The sequence below is a fragment of the Electrona antarctica genome (genome assembly GCF_951216825.1).
Source record: "Electrona antarctica genome assembly, chromosome: 9".
In the NCBI taxonomy this organism is placed as follows: domain Eukaryota; kingdom Metazoa; phylum Chordata; class Actinopteri; order Myctophiformes; family Myctophidae; genus Electrona; species Electrona antarctica.
Genome location: NC_136790.1, coordinates 44,275,010 through 44,287,218, shown reverse-complemented (window position 1 = coordinate 44,287,218; position 12,209 = coordinate 44,275,010). Strand labels below are relative to the sequence as shown.

At 41.7% G+C, this 12,209-nt stretch overlaps 1 protein-coding gene across 1 annotated transcript in view; it reads left to right on the top strand.

Annotated features, from left to right (window-relative positions):
• The window catches only part of tox2 (TOX high mobility group box family member 2), a gene marked incomplete at its 5' end in the record, with an annotated part of 168,293 nt that overhangs the window by 146,382 nt on the left and 9,702 nt on the right, over positions 1–12,209 (top strand). Inside the window, 1 exon segment of the mRNA XM_079510748.1 lies at positions 10,739–10,819. Coding sequence (XP_079366874.1) covers positions 10,739–10,819 — 81 coding nt within the window.

Here is a 12,209-nt window from a genome sequence, read left to right as displayed (position 1 = left end):
AACTAGACTCCTCGGCTTTAGCATTGTCTCGGATTCCCAATATTTGCCTCGAATGCATAAACGTGCACTAGCTGCCATGTATTTCCATATTACAACTATTAAGCTAATATACAGTAGCATGCCTATAGCCGTTATATCCTCAATATTGAGGTATTTTCTTTAATGTCTGTGCGAATAAATATAAGAATGTCACAGTAAAAACTGTTAAAAAAAAAGGGCCAGGAGCAAGAGGCAGCCTTGTAGAAGAACTACGATTTTCATTTGATCCAGGCCAGGGCATCAGGGTTTGATTGATTAATTGAAGTATTTATTCACATAGTTTGCAGAATTACAGTACACTTCAAGCACAACTCAATATAAAAACTGTCAACTGTGAGTGGACGACCCAATAAAGCACTACACTTGTTTACAAGAGGGTCCACCATGTTCAATTCATCATAACATTTAGAGACATACAATATATACTGCTATATAGCCAAAAAACAGGAAATCATCATCATAAAGGTGGTAAAAAGGGAAAAGAAAACATATACATTGAGGGGGAAAAGGGGTGGGGGGGGGGATTCGAATTGCAGCCGTCCGTAGGTGTCCTTTGAGAGTGGTTTTGAAGGAGTCAAGGGATTTGCATGTCTTAATGACCGTTGGTAGGGTGTTCCAAATTTTGGTGGCATAGGAGCAAAATTTATTTAGTCCCTTTTTTGTGCCAAATCTGGGTTGCACATGGTTTGTTGAACTCCCTCTGGTGTTGTGGGTGTGGACATTAAGGAAGTATTTACTATTTAGAGGAACATGGGTATCTTGGTGGTGTATCGAATCTTGTGGACCAGACCCATTGCATCTTGCAATGGGTTATACAACGCAAGGGGAAATAAAACAACTTAAATTAATGGAGAGACAAAGGGCTCCATTTTCGTCCATGCTAAACCCCTTATCCCTAAAGTTCTTTGCCTTTTTTTTGGTTTACTATTTTGAAAAAAAAATTTGAATAGTTAAAATAGCCAATCTACGTACAAGCTCACAAGGTGTCGATGTAGATCGGCTAGTTGAACTTTTCAAAAATGCAAACGGCAAAACCTGCTGGGCGCCACGGAGCGGTACAAAGATGAAATATTTTAACATAGATGCCGTCTGCCGTTACCGTCACCGGTTCTGGCTGCCGTGCCGTCCTGTTCCGTTTACCGTCCTGCTCCCGTCCACTAAAATTACTTCCGGTTTGCCGTCTACCATTTGCCTGATCCCATGTGAATGCAGCACAAGGGCTTTAGCATGGACGAAAATAGAGCCCATAAACGGCCCTATTTTGCTAAACCCCGTATCCCCACTAATACCCCCCTCTTGCACACATGTGGCTCTAACGAACTGCAGCGGCCAATGAGGCATCTATTTGTTGATGTGCACTGCCTTGTGTGCAGAGACGCCAACAAAAAGATATCGGGGAGATTTCAAGACACAATAATGTGCTCCTTCTGTGAGACTGGGACATCTATATGTTACAAGCATATAGCAATACATTTCAATATGCATGTGTACTGCTGGACTTCAACATATGGGGGAAATTAGTCTGCAAAGAGGCTGCTCTCTCTGTGACGCTGTGTCCCTGAATCAAGAACAAAAGCAAGGGCTCGCAAATCACTTTGTAATGCTCCAGGTAAATGTATTCACAATCACAGCAGGCAGGGCAGGGCATACAGTTGGGTGCCACCGATATTGTCCCTTATCATTTGACCCATTTAGGCCTGACCTCAACATTTTTAAAAATCCTTCTAAATCCTCCAGTTTTCTGAAATAAATATTTTCACGATTTTTCAAAAATAGCAGACCTACAAGCTCGTAGCGCGCCACTCGGTGGCGTGCTACGAGCTTGTAGATCTGCTATTTTTCAATAGCTAAATTATAACATAATGTTTAAAACACCAAAAGGGGTTCCCGCCCAAAATGGGTTAACTGTCCTTTTGCGCAGATCACGCAAACCTCAGCAAAAAGAAAAGGACAATATCGATGGCCTCCAACTGTACAACGTTTCGACCCCTATTGGTCTTTCTCAAGTATAAATGAGATAACAGGAAATGATTCAGTGCGAGTGTGCAGGACACGAGAGCCATCAGCCCCATCTGGTGTTGTGGGGTGGCTCCAACAATTACACGTGATATTTTATATACAGAGTGTGGACAAAAGAGCCATCAGCCCCATCCCGGTGTGTCCCATCAAGACATGCCTGTTCCCTGACTAGACCCTCCAGTAAAACGCGGGCACCAATCCTTGATTATGCAGGCTAAAAATTATTGATTTTGCGATGAAATATGTGGGGTTTTTATGTGATTTATGCAGTGAAAGTCGTGACATATGCGGAGAGTTGAAAAATATATGCGGAAAAATGAGAAATGCAAAATATGCGGAAAGTTGACCACTGCATAATCTGCGCCATTTCATTTGGCAGATTATGAGGTAGACACATATTTCTGGAGGGCCCTACCTGAGACTCAGGTAATGTGTCCATATCACTACCCCCCCAAAAAATGTTCTGTGTTATAGAGTGGTCAAAGTTGAACGAAAGTTGCTAATAATATATTTTAGAAATACGTCAACAATACAAATGACGTTAGTTTTGTGGATTAATTTACTTTTTAATCCGTGGGCCCTGTGCCCCCACACAATGATCGTAACTACTTAATGTTTCACCAAAACCAGAGCAGAACTCCCACTACGGGACTCAACGGGCAATCAATGAATACAGCTTCAACCACTTTATTAATGGCAAGTATTTCATACAGCTTAAGTTAAAAAATTGTGAACTATCCCTTTAAGACATGTTCAGTGTACACTACAGCCAGCCCAGACGATCTCTATCTCCCAGACGGCCGTGCTCTTGAACATGCTTGATGAGCGGCGTCTTCGTTCGTTTCCGGGGGGGGGGGCTGTCACGTTGATTCTCCCCGACTGATGAGGTGTGTTCCGTAATGTCACGCCACGGGCAGACCTGATGGAGCCGACGCTATTAAAGGCTTGATTTATTCCTATAGCTCGGTCGGTATAGGTCGGTCGGACCGTGCCGCCCGTGCGCCGAAAACAGCAGACCTATAGTATACAGTGCGCTTGTAGATCTGCTGTTTTGCGACGCGCCGCACCGAACCCCCGCAGCTACTTACAGCTGCCCAGGGCTTTAGCAGAGCTAGAATGTAAACACCCCCCCCCCCCCCCTCCCCCTTCCCCCAACACGCAGGTTTGTTTTAAGTAGAACGTAGCCTCTGTTTCCAATTACCCACAGAGTAGGGCCTCCGAAACACGGCATGAAGCTGAATTCACATGAGGGGGGGGTGGGGGGTTGTTAGGCGGCTAACATCACTGTACTCTTTTATTATTATTATTTTTTAAGTAGCTGAGACCATCAGAAAACGTAACGGCGTCGTGCATGTTTATGTGTGTGTGTGTGTGTGTGTGTGTGTGTGTGTGTGTGTGTGTGTGTGAGGCTCACTGAAACCAATATCTTGGTTCAGTCCACCCACACCTGCCCACCATTCTTATACCTACATTTACCACACAGTGCCAGCTTCTTTTTTGTGTGTATTTCCATACCGTTTGAGCCGGACTTATAGTTAGTTGCGTGCCGTTATCACACCGTTATCACAACGTTATCACACTGTTATCACACCGTTATCACACCGTTATCACACCAATAACGCTGTACAGTCTGTTCATTTTGAAAATCTTAAAAAAAAAATATTGAAAAGTTGTGAAAGATGTGGCATGATTTTGAACACGTTTTCGTACGGGGATCGCTGGCACAAAGCTTTTCAAATGGGGGGGGTCTGCGGCCAAATACATGTCCTTGATATGAAAACTAGCCAACATTGTACTGTATAGCTCGCCTAACGAGTCACGACACATAATCAAGCCCTTTGCTTGGGCTGCATTGTAGCTTATTTTATTTCCCATGCTGTCCTTGAGTCTGTAAGAAGAAAGTATTTTCATCATCATCATCGTTCTTATTATTCGTATTATTATTCGGGTTGATGTTTTCTTCTTTTATTTGGATGCTTTGGAGCATGTTGTATACAGTACACACACACACACTCACTGTTCCTAATTCCCCAAGGCCTTTGCTTTGTGTTGTTGAGATCAATGCGTTTCACTTTGGCTGTGTTGTTCCTTCAAGGTGACTACAAGTTAACGTCGACCCAGAAACACAAAAGCAACAATGTTTTCAATATTTTTTCCCCTTGTTTATTTATTTATTTATTTATTTTATATTTTAAGATTACGTTCAATTCTTTACAGCTGTGGGGAGAATGGGGACCGAGGGATGAAGGTTTATTTAATTGGGTCTACCGTGTTGGGTGTTGTGTATCAGTGAAAGGTCGGGAAAGAATAGAAAGACATTGTCGCTTTGTTTATCCGCTTGAGTCCTATATATACTATTTTGGGGACGAAATAAAGATTGTTTAAAAAAAGAACAGATTGCGATGCGTGCGGACCTTGTACATCAGATATTCTTTTAATCGATGGTGTATAAATATTGAGTCACGGCTTAATGTTTTAAATTTGTTTTAAAGGTGTAGTGAAATTTTTCACACTTTTAGACCATCTCCGTGGTCATCATATTAGTAAGAGAAATCTATGAAAATCTGGGAACTAAATCGTTACCAAGAAATTTCTTCACCAATGTGTTATTATTAGACACCTTTAGAAACACATTGGTGAAGAAATTTCTTGGTAACGATTTAGTTCCCAGATTGGTCAAATACCTGATAAAATGCCCTTACTATATGGGCATACCTAACAATGGATGCCAAAAAAATTGGAAAATTCTAATTTTTGTGTGTTTTTATATCAAAAGTCCATACAAATATATTTTTTATTGCTTCCTGAAAACGAAAACGTGCTGCGTGATGACGCGTCGAGGCCCACATCGATAAAAGCCAATAAAAATGAAGCTCACCCGTTTAATTCCCCATATCTCCGCATCCGTCCAAACAGGCAAACACAGCTGCTACTGATTACAGAAATCCTCCGTTTTTATTCCCATTCAAGATAACATCCAGAGAGTGTATTACTACAAACGGTTTCAACTTGAAACCGTTTGAAACTTCAAAATAAAATGTCCACCATTTCCGTTGCATTACACCTTTAAGCCTTTTTTTGGCTTTTTATGCCTTTATTGACTTTATAGACTAACTAGAGAGCGATTAGGAGTGACAAAGGTCGTCGGGTAATCAGTGTTGGAACCAGCGACGCACTGCATTAGCAGCCTATAGTTACCTGGGCCGCTATACGCCAGCCACCTGGGCCGGCTTAGTTTAACCCATTCAGGATGGGAACCCCTTTTGGTGTTTTAAGGATTATGTTACACTTTAGCTATTGAAAAATAGCAGATCTGCAAGCTCATAGAGCTTGTAGTTCTGCAGATTTTTGACACACACACACACACACACACACACACACACACACACACACACACACACACACACACACACACAAAACTTAAACTTAAACTTAAAAAAAGGAAAACTTAAAAATGTATTCCAATTGTTGCATTTTACGAGCTGCGTTCGCTTCCCGCGTTCGCGCGTCTTAATTGTTATGTAACACGAGCACCGCTATTCCAAAACCCCCTCAGATACATTGTTTAACTATTTTCAGCAATGGGATAATATGTATTTTTTTGGTGAGCTCGTTGACCTGGTCAATTTTAAAGTAGCCAAAATAGTGCCACTGGTTTAAAGCATGTTTTCCTATTATAATCTAACTCTGCAAAGCAACAAACTGTAGAGGTCAAATACTTGTACTATGTAGCCTAAAAAGTACAATATTTACCTCTGAGATGTAGTGGAGTAGAAGTATATAAAAATGGAAATACTCAAATAAAGTAAAATCACCTCCAAAGTGTACTTCAGTGCAAGTACTTAAGTACATGCATGTAGCTATACTGTACTTTCCAGTCCACCCCTGCTGGTTTCTGAATTGTTTCATGTTCTCCTTCCCTCCCTATCTCCTCCCATGCTTTGCTTTCCTCCCCTTCTCCTCTTCCCCATCCCCTCTCCTTATCTACTTCTTGTTTTGTTTTTTCCCCTCCCTCTCCTGCACACTCAATTCGTCAGTCAGTCGGTCGGTCGGCCGGTCGGTCGGAGGGGGTAATCGCTCCCTTCAGTGTCAGCAGGGTATGGGAGTTATTGTCTCCTGTAATTAACTGGTTATCAAACAAGAACATTTCATTAAGGTACAATTAGGGGCTAATTCAGGCGGGACACCTCTGTGTCAGGCTGACGAGGGAGGCATATGCTCTCTGGCTCCAAGCTTTGTTATTTTTAATTCAGGCCCGACCTGCAGCCTCGTGACGGCTCAAATTGCTAATGAATCCACTCACTTTGGAATAATTAGAAATCCTTAGGCATGGTAATTTATTTAAAAAGTATCCGTCGTCGCTGCGAATCATTAGCAGCTGCGTTAAATTAATTTGAAATTAAAGCTGCTGGGAGTACTTTGGGGTTCATTAAAGAGCCCGGCATCATCTCTATCAATATTTAAGGGGTGAAGGATAAGGCCACAACTTTATCTTTTTTTTTTTTTCTGTTCCTTTTTTTTCAATAGGAACTGTTCATTACTTTGTGGAGATTATGTGTTATATGGTGAGCATTTGTGGGCTTTTTTTTGGGGTTGCTATCTTTGTTCTTCTTATGTCTGGTTTTAATTGTCAAAGCCGTTGCGTGGAGAGGAAATAATAGAAGATTGTAAATACACAATAACCCAATAGAGCCTGACTGACGGCAGATTATTGGATGCAGATCCTGATTATGTCACTCCCAGAACACCAATTACTCATGTTTTGAACCAGCTCAGTGGCCTTATGGTTAAAGTGTCCGCCCTGAAACTGGGAGGTCGGGGCTTCGATCCTCGGCCGGGTCATACCAAAGACTATAAAAATGGGACCCAATGCCTCCCTGCTTGCTTGGCACTCAGCATCAATGGGTTGGATTGGGGGGTCAAATCAACTAATGATTCATGTTCTCCTTCCCTCCCTATCTCCGCACGCTGCGGCTCACCGCTCCAAGAGATGGGTCAAATGCGGAGAACAACGGCAACGTGTGTTACTAATCGTACGACTTTGACTTTGAATGTTTTGTTCTGTCAAAAAAAAGTTCTGTTTTGTTCTGTCAGTAAGACACAAGGAGGAGCAGTGCATTAAGGAAGGAAGTGAGCCCAGTGTCCATGACATCAGAGACACTGGGCTCACTGCTAAAATCTAAAACCACATCGCATTGCGACGCATTGTGAGCCTGTAGATCGGCTATTTTCAAATGGCCAAAATGTATTATAGGGCTGAAGTGGTTAATGTATATTTTGTAATAATAATAATAACTAGAAAAAGTGCCCCTCGGGGCACAGGTCTCCACCAAGCCAGGTCAGGTTGTGGCCTCCAGGTGGCGCTATAATAGGCCAATGTGAAAAGGGTGCCATTTCTTCATACGCCTTTGATGGCAATTGGATGATTTGAGGCATTTTGCATTTTGTTCCAAAAATGTGTTTTGCAAAAATCAAATAAATTGCACGCTGCATTCATGATTTGAGGCTTTTGTTCAAAATAATAGGCCAATGTGAAAAGGGTGCCATTTCTTCATAAGCCTTTGATGGCAATTGGATGATTTGAGGCATTTTGCATTTTGTTCCAAAAATGTGTTTTGCAAAAATCACATAAATTGCACGCTGCATTCATGATTTGAGGCTTTTGTTCAAAATGGGGCAATCTTGCAAACTTTGAAATCCAATTATAGCCAATTGGGATGGAATATGAAATATCAGACAGATCCGACATGACTATAGAGATACTGTGTAACGATTTGTGAGATTTGTGGACAGAATCTGGAGGAGTAATATCAAAAAATGTGTTTTACAAAAGTCGGCCTCCTGGTGGCGCTATAAAAGGCAGATGCGGAAAATGCAGGTCAAAGGTTTTTCCTTGGCCTGTAGGGAGTGTGCATGCAACGTTTCACGCAGATCGGTGCAGTTTTAGGTAAAAAATGTGAAAAGCTGCCTCATGGTGGCGCTATAACAGGCCGTTCTGGAAAATGTGGGGCAGAGGTTCATCGTTGGCATCCAGGGAGTGTGTGTGCAAAGTTTGGCATCGACCGGGTTAACGGTGCCGGAGATTAGCTGGTAACGGACGGACGGAAGGACGGACGGACACACAGACAGAGTGCAAAACATACTCTCTCCCCATGCCTTCGGCCTGGTGGAGACAATAATAATAATCAAAGTACTAATAACTAAAGTTTTCAAGCAAATGTATAGTGTAAAATTACAATATTTGCCTCTGAGATGTAGTGGAGTGTAGAAGCAAAAGTATTTTTTTTAAATACCTCAACATTGTACAGTACTGTTGGCAACACGAAGGCTTAATGGTTCTCCTAGCCCCGTCCCATTGATATGATAGAAGAGAGACCCCCTTCACAGGCCACAAGCAGTCACTCATAGAAGATCAGTAATCACCCACTGCGTTCAAACACACACACACACACACACACACACACACACACACACACACACACACACACACACACACACACACACACATACACACGCATGCTCTCTCTCACACACGAGCGTGCGCGCGCAGACACATCAGTCTATTAAAACACACACTAGAGGAAAGGAGATCTGAGTCTTCCTTTACTGATTTAAGAGTGGACTTTTCCCCAGCTTCAAGCCTCATGTGAATGACAAGTATTAGCTTTAATTCACAGATTTTTACCACATCAGTTGATTGGATCATTCAGAAGGTCTCAGATTTGCCTCTCTTTCTCTAATGCGTTTTGGAATTATTGATAGCCTATTTTTTTTTTTTTTTTTTTTCGGCTCCGCTCAGCTCTGATTAAAGGACTAAGGTTTCATGGTCAACCAAGGTTCATGTTTTAGGTTGAAGAGAAAGTAAAAGATGAGTGTTTATTTATTTATTTCATTTGCTGCTTTCTTTATGTTGTACAACTCAATCAATCAAACTTTCTATTTGTGTAATGGATGTATTTTCACATTGAACTCACTCAAACGCTCAAACTGGTACATCTGGTAATATTTAATAAATTCCTTATGTCTGATACAGTATCTTATCACATACGACACCAATGTAAAACAGTTGCGAACAATCCAAAAAAGGAAATGAAGATAACCTTATATATATTTTTTTTAAACAATGCAATACTGCCTCATCGAAGTTGGTATTGTGACAGTATATTTACTTGCATGAGAGGGGGACAGGTGGTGGAGTTAGTTGCTTTAGCAGACAGTTTGAGGGTCCAATGGAGTTTAAGAGGCCTTGTCCCAAGCGCTTTATACTATTTTTCATTGGTTCAATATTTCTTTTTAACAAACACACAGACGTAAAGGGTGTTCAATAGCACTGATTTATGCAACAAACAAACAAACCTCAAAAAGTTTGTTTTCGGTGTTTCCTCCCAACAGCAACGTTATGTATGTAGGTAAAAGTCACCACGTCGTAATAACATGAGTATATGAGTATATACCTCAGTAGAATGGTCTTCTCTGGCTCTTAGAAGGAAACAACATGCTACCCTGTTCACGTATAAAGCTTTAATTGGTAAACTACCTCTGTATTTAACAAAACTGCTAGATCTCAATACATCAGCTTATGGTACTAGATCACAAGATATGCTTTTATTGAAGGTACCACAAACTACTACTAAATTGGGAGATACTGCCTTCAGGGTGTATGCTCCACATTTATGGATTGGTTGTCAATACAAATTGAAGTTGAATGTTTTTGTTTCGTTTACTACTTTTAAGAGACTCTTAACTGACCTCACACTAGAGGAAGGCATATGCACCTGCTTTCTGTAACATTTGGTTACAAGGTTTTGTTTCTGTGTGTATGTGCTTGTGTATTATATTTGTTGTACTGTGTGTCCATGTCATGTATGTAAAAATGTAAAGGTTCTTGTTTGTATACAGGGCGCCATTGAAAAAGAGACCCTGGTCTCAATTGGATTCCCCTGAAATAAAGGTTTCAATCAATCAATCAATCAAAAGGATATCTGAGTAAAAGAGTGAAACATGGGGAAACGTTACAATCATGCAGGCTCTCCCCTACTTCTCCCACCTCTGTCGGGTACTGTGGGTGAACGTGAACTTAGCTCGGGCCATCGCCAGCCCTGTGGCGTCAACCTTCTAATCCATTTAGACCTGACGACGCATCTGTGTCACTTTATAGCTTTGAACCACTTTAACCATTCATTCTAAACTTCACCTGTTGAAAATTAGCAGATCTACAAGCTCGGTGCTGCGCTCTGAGCATGTAGATCTGCTATAATGTGGCGCAAATCTTTGAATACATGTATATATTCTTTCACAGCAACCGCTTTTAACTCGTATCTTTGCTTTATTATTATTTTGTAATAATAATAATAGCTCAATAATAGCTCAAATGTATATAGCGTTTTTCTAAATTCCCAAAGCGCTTTACATATAAGAACACTAGGAACAGACTTTATTCAGAAAAAAAACCCCAAAGCAAAACAGATACAATAACAGTGCAAGGTTAAAAAGATAAAAGGATAGACGAGGGAAGGGGGTATATATACATCTTAACCAGACCTCAGCTGGGGAAAGCTATCCTGAAAGAGGTGGGTTTTTGAGTGAGGAATAATCTGCATGGTCTCATATATACAGGTTTCAATGGGCTAATCAAGTGTCGTTGTTGTTGTTGTTTTGTTGTGTCGGCTCTCTCCCGCAGGCGTACAAGAGGAAAACGGAGGCAGCTAAGAAGGAGTACCTGAAAGCCCTGGCCGCCTACAGAGCCAGTCTGGTTTCCAAGGTAACCGGGCCGAAGGAGTCATGTCTCTGATATACATGGGTCACTGGCGATGGAAGGGATGATAAATTAGATGGAGAGAATGCCATCCACCCTGTTCTCATCCCAGGGAAAGGGTACCGGTATATACACAACATTGTGTGTGTGTGTGTGTGTGTGTGTGTGTGTGTGTGTGTGTGTGTGTGTGTGTGTGTGTGTGTGTGTGTGTGTGTGTGTGTGTGTGTGTGTGTGTGTGTGTGTGTGTGTGTGTTCAGAGGAGAACAGTGAAAATTAGGCCCTAACCACAGCCGATTTGCGACATGGGGAGAAATAATAAAATGTAAGTACGCACGCACGCACACACGCACGCACGCACACTCTGGCCATAACAGCAGCAGTGGCCATTACCCTTGTGTCCTCCAGGTGTGTGGCCCGTCCCCCCTGATGGGGGGGGGGGGGGGGGGGGGTGTTAGTGTTTTAGAGACACCTACTGCATTCTGTCGGCTGCAGGTTGTTTCACCAGAAGATTGGAGAACACTTAGCTGAAATCAAATTCTAAATGACCAGTATGTACAGTACATATCTTACGGCCGCACTGTTTTCTGCTTGTTGCAGTGCTACACACTCATGTGGTGGAAAAAGTACTCTTTCAAAAGTATACATACAAATCCTTTGAAAATAGCAGATCTACAAGCACGTAGATTGGATATTTGCAAATGGCCGAAGTGTATATATACTGTAGGGCTGAAGTGGTTAATGTATATGTTTTGTAATAACAACCAAAATCTACAAAGTAACTAGTAACTAAAGTTTTCAAATAAAGCAGTGGACAAAGTGGAGTAAAAGTACAATATTTGGATCCGAGGTGTAGTGGAGTAGAACTAAAAGTAAAGCTGGAAATTGGAAATACTCAAGTAAAGTAGAAATACCTCAAACTTGTACTTTAAGTGCACTACTTAAGTAAATGTACTCATAGTTACTTTCCACCACTGCCTTTACTGCATGGAATCATTTGAAACGTTTACCAGCACCGACGCACGCAGCATGCAGGGTGATGGTCGTGCGTGCGTGCGTCACTGCGTGCACGTGCGTGCGTGCGTGCACGTGCGTGCACGTGCGTGTGTGCGTTGTGTGTATGTTGTGCTGGTTATGCTGTATAAACATATTTCTGTTCACTTTGGTGCATTGCACCACATTTCCCTCCCTTTCTGCCGTGTTTTGGATAACATATAACCCTAAATTGCATTAGCATATTGTCGTTGCCAGGCAGGTGGAAATGTCCAAAACATGTTGTGGAAAAGAGCGTGTGTTCTTTTGACCAGTAGAGCCTGTGTTCTTTTGACGTGTGACTGTAATTTTTAGTCGCAAAGCTCTGTTAATATACCAAATATTTATAAAACCAAACCAACAGACA